Genomic DNA, 13498 nt, shown 5'->3' with positions numbered 1-13498 from the left:
GCTGGAACATGAAACAGGCAGTGCTGCCTGGCAGCCACAGACCATTAAAGTTAACCACTGTTGCTGGAAGTGACCCCAGGATGGGAAATTAAATTGCTACCATCTGCCAGGGCTAAATGAACTTTGAGCTGTGAGGAGAAGGAGACAGTAGGTCCCTAGCTGGGAGGCTATAAGGACAAAAACAGGAGGGTGCAGGTCAGTGGAAGAGAATCCTTTGATGGAATTATAGCTAATGGACGGTCTCCCTTGGGGGTAGTTAGGAATACTGTTGTTTCTAGTTAGGCCCACTGGGATTTGCTGTGTTTTATATTGTATTTATTTACTTGCAGTGATACTGATTTCTATGTGTTAAATAAATTAATCATTTAGTTTGGTATTCTAAAGACCTTAATGAATCTTATGGTAAAAATGTAAGAAATGTAATAACATTTTGCACTTTTTTCAGAAAAATTGCACATTTTTAAGGCATAAATTCTTGATTTTTCAGTTTTCCGATTTCTTAGAACAGGTCAAGAACAACAATAAATAGTGCTGTGTCCTGTTCACTCTGTCAATTTTCTGTGCGACATGCCGATTGGTTGCTTATATTACACTGCTTGTTGCCCATTAGACACTTATGCACACTAATAGGCAGCTGACACTAATAAGCGTACCAAACCCCAACGCATATCAATTTGATTGTTTTTTCTTTATTCACAACCAACACTGAGGAATTTATTGATTAACTTCTAACAACATGGAAACAATAAATAACAACAAACAGTATAAGAAAACTTCTAATTATTGTTCCAGCACATGATCTCTTTGATCTATGTTTCATATTTTATCCCAATTTAAAGATAACTCTATTTAATTTTCTAATTCATATTTTTATATTTTACCGTAATTTGAACAATTAAATAAATAAATAAATAAATAAATAAAATAAATCAGTGCACTTATAACTACATATATTTCATAGAAATTCCATTATTTCTGATAATGTCAAAAATTAGAGACGAAGGAATAGAAAACCACACTATCTATTATACAGATGGAATGGTCATGGTGTTAGCACCGCCAACTCATAAACTGAAGAAAAAAAAGTAAGTACCTGCCACACAGTAACAGACATCCTGGTAATGTAGTAAAGGAATAAAATGTAATCAGTGTTTCTTTGTAATTAGGATTTAGTGGCTATGACTACTGCACTTAACTCTGCAAGTTTAAAACTTGAGCTTGGGATTGAACTCAAAATTTACAAAACTCTTTCTTTCAAAGTCCTAAATTTTATACCATGTCTTCTGAACCTCTGAACACTGGGCTGACTGTTGTTGTTACTGATTTTAAAAGTTTGAACTTTAAAAGCTTGAAGGTAATTATTGGAATTCATCCAAACATAATCAGCTCTTACAACTATCAAGTAAGTTTTGTGGAAAATGTTTCATTTGTCCATTTGTTCTCAAGTTACAGTGGCAAAAAAAAAAATTAATACAAGCATCCAGACACACAATCTTCCAAAAAACACTCAAAATGTGTTCTTGGGATATCAAAATGATAATTCCTCTATATATGATATACAGAAAATGTAAAAACAAATCATAATAGTAATAATAATAATAATGATAATGTACAAGCTTTACATTTTGTACATGCAAATTAATTATATTCTTGTGCTTCCCAATATGGGTTGACTTCTGAATTAATTTCAATATATAAGTATTTCAAATATCACCCTTAAAACCAAAACAACAGACTGCCATTGAAAAATATTAAAATAAGCTAAGATCATTATATACTCATTGGTTTTATTTACTTAAATTATTTTCCCAGCCTTCTATATACACCAAATTCAAATTATAGTAAATATACTATTTTTTTATCTTTGCAGTCTTTCAAATTGTTTCTTTGGTTAAAAAAGCATAATAGTCTGAGTCTATGATGGTACAGCAATAAAGTTATATTTATAAATATTCTCCTTGAGTTCATGGGCTCATTGCGGTCTATGGTTACAGTTTAATAAGATTAAATGACCTTGCATTTAATGTGGCACCACTGACCACTAAGAAATCCTCAAAACCCCTCTGCTCCATTGTAATAGAGTTCTTAGACCAAGCTCATATTTATATTTATGGATGTTAGTAATTATGTTAAAATAAAATGATTACAGTACAGCTTGGACAATTACTTATTTTATAAAATTACAAAAGAAGAGGACACAGCATTTCAGGCGAGGACAGAAAGGTTATGAAGGAATAACTGTACAATAGGGTTGATTCATATGATGACAAAAATAGGAATTATTTAAATCCAGAAATAATGGTCAAAGTTTAAAGTATCTTTGGTTTAATCTTTCTTCTCATATTGTTGTTTTATAAATATATATCATATCATTGAGAAATTTGCTTAATCCAAGTCAGAGTTATATATATGTGTATGTAGTATATATCTTGCAATTTTTGCTTATCATATATATATATATATATATATATATATATATTTACAGTGCATCCAGAAAGTATTCAGAGCGCATCACTTTTTCCACATTTTGTTATGTTACAGCCTTATTCCAAAATGGATTAAATTAATTTTTTTCCCTCAGAATTCTACACACAACACCCCATAATGACCACATGAAAAAAGTTTGAGGTTTTTGCAAATTTATTAAAAATAAAAAAACTGAGAAATCCCATGTACATAAGTATTCACAGCCTTTGCTCAATACTTTGGCGATTCACCTTTGGCAGCAATTACAGCCTCAAGTGTTTTTGAATATGATGCCACAAGCTTGGCACACCTATCCTTGGCCAGTTTCACCCATTCCTCTTTGCAGCAGCTCTCAACCTCCATCAGGTTGGATGGGAAGCGTTGGTGCACAGCCATGTTAAGATCTCTCCAGAGATGTTCAATCGGATTCAAGTCTGGGCTCTGGCTGGGCCACTCAAGGACATTCACAGACTTGTCCTGAAGCCACTCCGTTGATATCTTTGCTGTGTGCTTAGGGTCGTTGTCCTGCTGAAAGATGAACCGTCGCCCCAGTCTGAGGTCAAGAGCGCTCTGGAGCAGGTTTTCATCCAGGATGTATCTGTACATTGCTGCAGTCATCTTTCCCTTTATCCTGGCGCTGAAAAACATTCCCACAGCATGATGCTGCCACCACCATGCTTCACTGTAGAGATGGTATTGGCCTGGTGATGAGCGGTGCCTGGTTTCCTCCAAACGTGATGCCTGGCATTCACACCAAAGAGTTCAATCTTTGTCTCATCAGACCAGAGAATTTTGTTTCTTATGGTCTGAGAGTCCTTCAGGTGCCTTTTGGCAAACTCCAGGCGGGCTGCCATGTCCCTTTTACTAAGGAGTAGCTTCGGTCTAGCCACTCTACCATACAGGCCTGATTGGTGGATTGCTGCAGAGATGGTTGTCCTTTTGGAAGTTTCTCCTCTCTACACAGAGGACCTCTGGAGCTCTGACAGAGTGACCATCGGGTTCTTGGTCACCTCCCTGACTAAGGCCCTTCTCCCCCGATCGCTCAGTTTAGATGGCCGGCCAGCTCTAGGAAGAGTCCTGGTGGTTTCAAACTTCTTCCACTTGCAGATGATGGAGGCCACTGTGCTCATTGGGACCTTCAAAGCAGCAGACATTTTTCTGTAACCTTCCCCAGATTTGTGCCTCGAGACAATCCTGTCTCGGAGGTCCACAGACAATTCCTTTGACTTTATGCTTGGTTTGTGCTCTGACATGAACTGTCAACTGTGGGACCTTCTATAGACAGGTGTGTGCCTTTCCAAATCATGTCCAATCAATTGAATTTACCACAGGTGGACTCCAATTAAGCTGCAGAAACATCTTAAGGATGATCAGGGGAAACAGGATGAACCTGAGCTCAATTTTGAGCTTCATTGCAAAGGCTGTGAATACTTATGTACATGTGCTTTCTCAATTTTTGTATTTTTAATAAATTTGCAAAAATCTCAAGTAAACATTTTTCACATTGTTATTATGGGGTGTTGTGTGTAGAATTCTGAGGAAAAAAATGAATTTAATCCATTTTGGAATAAGGCTGTAACATAACAAAATGTGGAAAAAGTGATGTGCTGTGAATACTTTCTGGATGCACTGCATATATAAGTATACATAAAACAGTGAAGTTTTTTTTCATTAACTACCAATACAATTTAAAACAAGCAAATTCCTTAAGATTTTGAACAGCTCTTCTAAATCTTCCCGTCATTTCTTCTTAAACCTGCCTATTGAAAGTAGGAGTCACAAGGGTCAAAAACCAAAAGAATTGGGTACAAGTCTGAAAAAAATATGAAAATGTTTGTGATCTGGGTGAAAAATTGAAGCACAAAGAGGAAAACAAACAAACAGAAATGGAATATTTGTGTAAATTCCATACAGAGACTAAATGGGGACTTTAATTCAGTCTCCTATAGATTAAAGGCTGCTGTAGCACTAAAGACTATGCCATTACCGGGTGAAAATAAAAGAACATAGTTCATATTTTTAAACCTTCCAACATCCCAAAAACCTTCACATTAGTTTTGCAGGCAACATTTGTCATGAGTGCACTGGCCTGACACACATACAGAGGTGGAAACACAGGCATCACTACCTCTTGCAGATGGCTACCTTGCTGGAGGTACAGGCAGCACAAAAGGAAAAAATGGAGCATACATAATGTATGTAATCCATGAGACAAGTTAAAAAAAAACAGGCAGATGACAAAACACAAAATAATATAAGTAAGAGTACAAAACAAGAAAAAGGTAATAACCAGCAAAACACTATTGCAATATTGCATAGTGACAGACGTCATTAATCAGGGCCTTTCAGATGTGAAACAGAACAAAGTTAACTTTACACAGGTAGCAGTTAATAAAGATATTTAAAAAAGCAACATAAGAAAGATTAATTTAAAAAAGTTTGCATAAATAAGAAAAATTGTGTTAATTGATCTAAAGTAATATATTCTGGAGGTAAAGAGAGGCGAAGAGCTGTCAACTGATCAATAAATAAATACATCAATAACATATGTGTCTTTAATATAAAGTTAGTGTCACGGGGTGCTTAAAATGATAAATCCAGAAAAAATAAGTACTTCAAAATCCCACACTTCAGAGGATTAAATCCTCCCCATTTCCTCATCAGGAGAAAGGAATACCTCAGCATTGAAGCCTGTAATATCCCTGATCCTCAAGTGGATCCAAGCTGTGGCTCCCTGCAGCTCCCAGGGTGCCTTGCCCATTTACTGAAAGTTGCCACACCTGTTTCCTTCCTCAATGCAGCCCTCTGCATTCCTGATCCTGTACCCAAATCCGAGCTGCCCCACAATGATTGCCAGAGCTCCCTGGTGACTTGCCCATCTATCGAATACCACTGCGTTTGAGCCTCCTTTCTCCAACTAGCTCTGGTGGCCTCTCCTTGTTTCATAAAATTGTGTTCTAAAGTGAAGTGCTTTTTTTTATCAATTTTAAACAATACTGTGTCTGCTCTAGCAGGTTACAGTGGAGTTCAATGGAATCCTGTGTCAATACCTGATAAAAGAAAAACCTCAAAACTTATCCATTAATTCCACTTTAAGGTGGCAAAGCTTTTGATTTAAGAAACCATGCCTTCCCGTTCTTGATGCATTCTTGTGAAAACGGAAGGAAACTATAAACAATAAGAAGAAGAACTAAATACAAAACACACTTGAGACAAGAATGAAACCCTGGCTACTGCATAGCACAACCTCACCTAGTCACTTGTAACAGAAAGACAAAAACACATAGGCATAATAAGATTCCTGCGCTGGCTTACTAAACTCATCACATCAAGTCAAGTGGCTTTATTGTTATACCATCCATACACATTATTGCAGCATAAAGTGTCATAAAATAAGGTTCCCCAGCAACTGTGAAGGACTACGCAATGAAAAAATAAATGGTAAATGAACAGATAGTAATAAATTCAAATAGGTAGTAATAAATAAATATTAATAATAATAGCTAATAATTAAAACAACAGTATAAATGTAACAATTGTACTACATAAAAATTATCTACTAGGAGCAGATCTCAGGGGATGGGGCAGAACAAAGTTCAGAGTCCGGACAGCCAAGAGGTTGAAGCTGTTGCAGAAGCCAGAGGCACCTTCTGTGTGGGGGGTAGGCGAGTGTTTGGGTGTTGGGAGCAGTGCTGCATAATGCTGCAGACTTTGCTGATGCAGTGCTTAGTAAAGATGTTTATAATGGAGGGCAGAAAGGTCCCAATTATGTTTTCTGCTATGTGCTGTAACTCCCAAACCACACAGTGATGCTGCTGGTCAGAACGTTCTCGATGGTGCTCCTTTAGAATGTGATGAGAATGGGGGATGGTAGGCTTGCATTCCTCAGGCATAAAAGGAACTGGAGATGCTGACGCACCCCCTTGGCTATGGAGGTGGTGTTAATTGACCAAGTAAGGTCAGCTGCCAGATGTACACCAAGGAATATGTTGAGCTAGTTTGGATATGTAAGGTTTCTTGGCAAGACACACTTGAAGTAAAAGGATAAAAACTACTAGAAATATGGTATTATTCAACTGACTTGGGAATATCTAATAATTGCAACATTAGAACAATTGTAATGCGCACAGGCTATTCAGTCCAACATCCCATTTTGCTAAATTATCCAAAATAACATCAAGTCTAGATTTAAAGCACCTTAAAGTCTTACTCTCAAACACACCACTTGGTAATCTATCCCACGTATCTATGGTACTTCACATGAAGAAAAACTTTCTAACATTTGTGCAAAATCTGCCCTTAAAAAGATTCCAACTGTGTCCCTGTGTTCTTGTTGAATAATTCATTTTACAGTAACATCTGGGATGCACTGTACTAATTCCCTTCATAATTTTAAACACTTTGATCATGGCACCTCAGGTACAGAAGGAGGTTGTTGATAGGGAAAGAGAAGTCTAGACTGGTAAAATGTATTACTGTTAAGGTCCTCACCAGAAGAAGTGTTCAGAGATTAATAAAATGAATGAATATCACTTCTTAATTAAACTTTGAATTTTGTAGTAGCAATCTAGGAGTTTTGTGTCAACATAAATTGTTTTCAATTTGTAACTCAAGAAACCAGACATGACTCTGAGAACCGCTGCAATTTGGTTCTATGTAAGAGTTTAACTACAACCTGAAGAGTAATCATAATAAAGACACCTCACTTAATAGTAGTAGCACACTATTTAAAAAACATGGCCAAATGTCAGTAAAGATAGAAAATGTCTAGTTACAGCTGCTAGTGATGCTTGCAATGAATTGTTACAATATAATGAAATCTGAGTGATCTCATTATACACTAATTTTACATGTTTTACAAAATGTTGCTGTTCATGTAAAGAAAAAACAGGTGAAAATTACACTTATCCTCAAAAAAAAAAATAACCTAAAGTTTAAAGTGTAATATTTTTATTTTGCCAGTCAAACTTCTTTAAATTCTCAAGAGACACACTGCTATGTTTTGAGCTTTTTTATTTTTCAAGTTCGAAGTAACTTTCACATATTTTTCCATTTTTGCTGATGCATGCTGATGTAGCCCTGTGCTAAGTCACTTTTTATTTAGATGCCTGGCATGTTGTAGCTTAAATCAATGACAGCTGAACTATTAAAAGAGTCTAGTACCATTTTATTTGATTACTGTTGTGTCCTAAAAGCTTGCTAGGAAGATGACTAAAGATCATCGATGACAGAAAAGTTCATCACCTACTGTATAAGTCTCCTTCTGTATAAATTCTTTAGTTGCTGAAGGGATGCCACACAGATAAAAGTAAGAATACAAAGCTCCTGAAAAATCAATTCCACGGCAGACGTCTGTGCTTAAACTACATTGCACATGCTGCTTAGAAGGCTTGCAAAGATTCCCAAATGCTACTGCCAAGCAGCTAAGGAAAATTTAATCTTCCCAAATACTCATCAGGGCACTCCATCCTGGCAGGCTGACAGCTCCACTTATAATTAATTATACAATTTCGATGGGAATATCGACTAAACAAAGCTATAAATCATAAGAAAAGTCAATAGGCATGGACACATTCAATCATGTCCCAACCAATGATTACTCCTCTCAAAATACAATAATTATTTTTGAGAGCCGACTCGAATTAAATTTCTGTCAGGCTGGTACAAGCCTAGTAGTTGATGAAGGATGCAATGGATTTTTTTTTTTTTTGGAATTTGGCGTGGAGGACATTTATCCTTTTCGAAAGGTAGTTTGTTTTATAAGGATCACAGCACTGTGTGTTTAACTAGACCATGACGATTAGATTATCTCTGAAGGCTCATTATATCATTTATCTGTATGCGGGCAGTCGATCTGGAAAACAACCTTGTGTCTGGATGAAACTGACATAGATTTTTAATTTAACAATCTGGAGCTAAGCAAAAACTGAAGCTAAAAGTCAACAGTTTGAATGACTATTGGCAGATCAAACAAATTTGTCTGCCAGTGAAATTTTACAGAATTATTAACAGAAATGATCCTGTTCCACATAATAATCTGAAAACAATAATTAACAATATACAGGGGCATCATTTGTTTTGTATTTAAGGAGGCTTCTGTCACTAGGAATGTGGTTAATCAAAAGCAGTAATATGGTAATCTTTTAACATTGGTGAACAACATTCACAAAATAATATTCAATGAAAACATAAATTTAACATGAAACTTGTCATTAATAATAATCATGATAAAAAGAAGCCTTAAATAAACATGCTCTTTAGTGAAGCAAATATGTTCATAAATTAACAAGCATTTTTATACACTCCTTTTCATGTCAGAAGGGAAGGCTACAGTATATATGCTATGCAGTATTTAGCATTCGGTAGAGGGGCAATAGGGCAAAAATACAATACAGGTGGCAGACCAAAACTCATGCCCATATTGGTAACTGGAAGGCCTGCCCAAGTGCCAGTGTAGGTAAGCAGTTGTCTGGGAGTAGTATAGTCTATTTATTAAAATGGCACTCAAAAATTAATTACTTTGAGGAAACTGAAGTGAGGAACATACTCAAGAGACACTAGCAAAAAAATGAGTAGTCCTGACTGGTGCTGCTGAGGTGTTACTGCTGAGAAAATATGGGGCCCTGCTGCATTATTCTGCGGTGGGCTGGCACTCTGCCCGAGATTTGTTTCCTGCCTTGCGTCCTGTGTTGGCTGGGATTGGCACCAGCAGACCCCCTGACCCTGTAGTTAGGATATAGCGGGTTGGATAATGGATGGATGGATGCTGCATTATTATAGTTATCACAGATCCTTGTATAGTTGCCGCCATTAAGGCAGTGTGTCTCTTTAAATCTAAATGAGAGTTTAGAGTTGCAGGGATACCTGGGACCACCCCAGGGAGCACTGAGGATATTAACTTATAATGGTCATCTGGAGTGTATGGCCAAATTGGAGGGAAAGAGATGAAGACAGAGAGAGTGAGTGAGCAGGAAAGGTCTTGGTGCTTATGGCACTGTGTTGTTTGTGGTGGGAGCAAGCCATCTAAACCCCACCTTATAGAACTAGTTTGGTTTCTTTTTCCCCACACTTTTATGTAATAGACATTTGTCAAAAATACAGGAGTTTAATTTAGGAACATTTCAGAGATTTACCTTTCTCACCAATAGCATTAAAATATTAGAACGTGATTTTTAACAATGTGGGAGTAAATATAGTACAGTAATCCCTCACTATATCATGCTTCGACTTTCGCAGCTTCACTCTATCGCGGATTTTATATGTAAGCATATCTAAATATATAATGCGGATTTTTCGCTGCTTCGCGGGTTCTGAGGACAATGGGTCTTTTTACTTCCTGTACACGCTTCCTCAGTCATTTTGCCCAGTTGATTTCATACATGGGACGCTATTGGTGGATGGCTGAGAAGCTAACCAATCAGAGCATGCAGTTAAATTCCTGTGTGCTGAATGGCTCAGCAACGAAGTGCTGAATTCGATTCCGTGGTGTTAACCAGGAAGTCTCGTCTTGCTCATTCATCATCAACGTGTTTCGCTGTGTAAAGAGTTAACTTTTGTGCTGTTTTGTGTTTATCTTTGTGCATAGTCAAGCCCTTCATTATGGCTCCAAAACGATCTGCTCCTGCTACTACTTCAGGGGCCGTGCCCAAGCGCCAACGGAAGATGTTAATGATTGCCAAAAAGGTAAACGTATTGGATATGTTGACGGAAGGGAAAAGCTACACCATTGTAGGACGCCATTACAGCATCAATAAGGCTACGATTCTTTTTATTTAAAAAGTAGGAAAGGAATATAACATCTACGGCCACAGTGTCCTTTTAACCAGGGTGCAAAACGAGTTGTAAGTGGATGTAATAAGGCAGTAGTCTGGATGGAATCTGCTTTAGGGATTTGGATTGAAGACTGCCGGTTAGAAGAACAACGGCGGTGCTACACAGTCGCCTGAAGAGGCTTCTTTAGAAGGGCTGTAACGCTCTCCATTGTTGTGCAGTAAAACTAAACTCATCGTTATCGGACAAGTCATCGTGTCATTGTTGGTGAGTAACCATAATTAATTTTCTACTTACAGTACTTAGTATATGTACGTGCGTTTAGTGTCACTGTACACACATTTACTGTATACAATTTTTCTTGCATTGTACGTATTTATTGCTGGTGGCCTGTCTATCGTAATGGCTGTAACACATGTGATATCAGAGACACTCGATATCTTTAAAATAATATTAAGGTTTTACTGTATATAAACAGTGTGTTTACATACATAATTTCAATGAATCTTATCTGATATGTAAGAGAATACAAAGGTTTTATGCTGTATAACTGTGCAGGGAATATTTATAAACAGTGTGGGAGAGTTTATAAGGGCTTAAAATATATAAAAATAACCATACAAACATATGGTTTCTACTTCGCGGATTTTCACCTATCGCGGGGGGTTCTGGAACGCAACCCCCGCGATCGAGGAGGGATTACTGTAGACGTTTTACCCATGAACAACAAAGGTAGAAAATATTTTAGTAGAATATGTTTTACATAATCCCATACAAAAACATTAATTTTAATACCTAATTAACAGAACTTTGAAGTACCATTACTACTGGTCTGCGTTGCACAAACTTGAAAATATAAATCTATAGCTGCAAGCACTGGAAAGGAAAATTGAAAATTGAAAATGCCATACTCCATGGTGCTACACTCAAGCTCTTTATTTCCTTTTATTCAGCTGTGCTTACTACAACCAAACAGCAGCTTATATACTTTTTTAGCAGAGAAGGGGATGTCTGAGTATTTTCTGATTAAAAAACAGAAGTGTAAATGTGTAATTATACACAAAAACACATATATATTGTTAAGCTGTCGATAAATATCACTAAGTACACAAAATGAAAAAGGAATAATGCTGTGGCTGGTGCATATTTCCTGCTTTTTCATTTCAGGGTAGCAGTAAATGGTTGCCAATTCTGTCAACACTCTGCAAGGCAGGAACCAACCACAGATAGGATGCAAGTCCACCATACGCTTTACTCGCACACACATACGCATATTCGCATATAGTCATGCCAGGCCTATGAAAAGTATAACCACCTGAAGAACAAAGAAACAAGCATGTGTAGTCTGCCAAGCCAAGGGCCACCAAACCTAGCTCCATTGATTTTCTCCCAACTGCTCGTACATGCTGCCCAGCTAATACTGTGCATAGCAAAATATCAAGCAATACTCTACAATTTCAATTTTATTCTGTTTATTTTCTCATTCTCTGGTCGCTTTTATGGAAGTCCTGCTCAGTCCCCTCAATAAAAATTCTAGTATTGCAAAAGTGAGAAGAGGCAATCAAATCTTTCTTACTAAGTGGACTAGAACTGTTATATAGTATAGTCACATCAATGAAGCCCATTAAAATATCAGCCATAATGGGAGATTTCAATGATGCTTAGGATAAAGAATATAAAACATGTTTAACAATTACTCTTCAATCACATCAAAAACTTCTTTTCAGTTTCTGTGGCAAATATGGCACTCACAAAGGCCACATTATCTTTAATTGTATGGGCATCATGAATTAACACATTTATATTCTACAGTATAATGTCGGCGATATGATAACTTTCAGCACAACTTTTAAATATATTATATGTAATTTTGAATGTACTTGTGAGATTTTATTATTGCTAATGAAACACCACATCAATATAAAGATTTTTCCAAAACATTCATTGTATTCATATAATTCATTCTACATAAAAATTCTCTCTGTTTAGAAATGCAAATTTTCTTCAATGTGCACATGCATTATTGGTTATCATGTAACATTTTTGTATATTATTTATAATTAAATTTTAACATATGTTGCTTCTAGTTATCTTGTTACAAAACTTATAACATATGTCTTAAAATTCGTGTGCCTTTATTCATAAGAACTTGATATGTCTTCCAACATTAAATTATTCCTTTAACCTACTCTTTAAGTAATATTCACATATCAATACCTAAAAGCAGACAAATTAAATAAACTAAGTAACTTTTATTGTTAAGTAAGTTAAAATAAACTACAGAATGAAAACCTTGTACTTTATGAAACACAGCAGTAAAAGGCAAATACCTGAGTGCCGTTGTTTTCCCGGAAAACGTCTTGATTACTGTAATCAAACAGCTTCTTCTCTAGCTGAAGCACTACCTAAAAAATGGAAAAAGATTTATCATATATTGTATAAGAAATAATTTAATTTATGCATACAAAATTCTCTCTAGATGGTTTTTGTTGCATCAGTGCACTGCATTTACAGTAAGCAAACTTTGGATTTAACATTAAAAATCTTTGGCATCACATTGAAGGCTGGGTCCTGCATTGTGCTTGTTGCTGCAAAGACACATTTCACCAACTGAGAACCTGGTTCCAGTAGGTTCTATGTTAAATGAATGCATAGATGGGCATTAAAATCATCTCTAGTGTAACAAATATTTTTACTCTTTTTTAATAACGTTAGGAGTGAATAACAATGTTCTTAAAGCATGTTTTTCTTCAAATTTTAATTTAAGATCAAGTAAGTTCAATGGCAAGTGCGACAGCGCTATCTCCTTTGTGAAGCTGTACACCTTGTCATACATTTTTATACTGTAAAAATACTTTAGCTGGCAAATTTAAGCCAATTTTTTGTATTAAATTGTAACTACTGAAATACCTTTTAAAATTAAGGGTCCTCTCATAAAGTTGGTGAATGTAAAAGTTTTTTAATTCCTGATCCTATTTTTTTCCTTTTAGATATAAAGCAGCATTATCTTGTCTGAACTTTATTTTTTGTTCTAAGTAGTACAGCTATAAGAAGGCAGCAGTCCTCATTTTACTTTTTGTTAGAAATAAGCACAACTTTAAAAAGTTTTTCTTTCTTTACTTTATAGAAAAATACTTCCATCAAAAAAATCTTATTTTCTGCAAGTGCCACTATCCCCAAGGACAAACAGTATCTCGACGCAATGGCACCTGGCAAAGGGTGGGATATATTATGAAGCAAGACAACAGTCAGTTCTTGAAGT

The 13498-nt window shown here is 36.1% G+C and overlaps 1 protein-coding gene across 1 annotated transcript in view; it reads right to left on the bottom strand.

Moving 5' to 3' along the window:
• The window catches only part of LOC120540065 (inositol polyphosphate-5-phosphatase A), a 542509-nt gene that overhangs the window by 36149 nt on the left and 492862 nt on the right, over positions 1–13498 (bottom strand). The window contains exon 11 of the mRNA XM_039770535.1: positions 12567–12641. Within this exon, the coding sequence (XP_039626469.1) occupies positions 12567–12641 (75 nt within the window). The remainder of the gene's footprint in view (positions 1–12566; positions 12642–13498) is intronic.

The sequence above is a fragment of the Polypterus senegalus genome, chromosome 1 (genome assembly GCF_016835505.1).
Source record: "Polypterus senegalus isolate Bchr_013 chromosome 1, ASM1683550v1, whole genome shotgun sequence".
NCBI classification, from domain to species: domain Eukaryota; kingdom Metazoa; phylum Chordata; class Cladistia; order Polypteriformes; family Polypteridae; genus Polypterus; species Polypterus senegalus.
The sequence above is the reverse complement of the archived record's forward strand: the minus strand, read 5'-3'. Positions and strand labels throughout refer to the sequence as shown.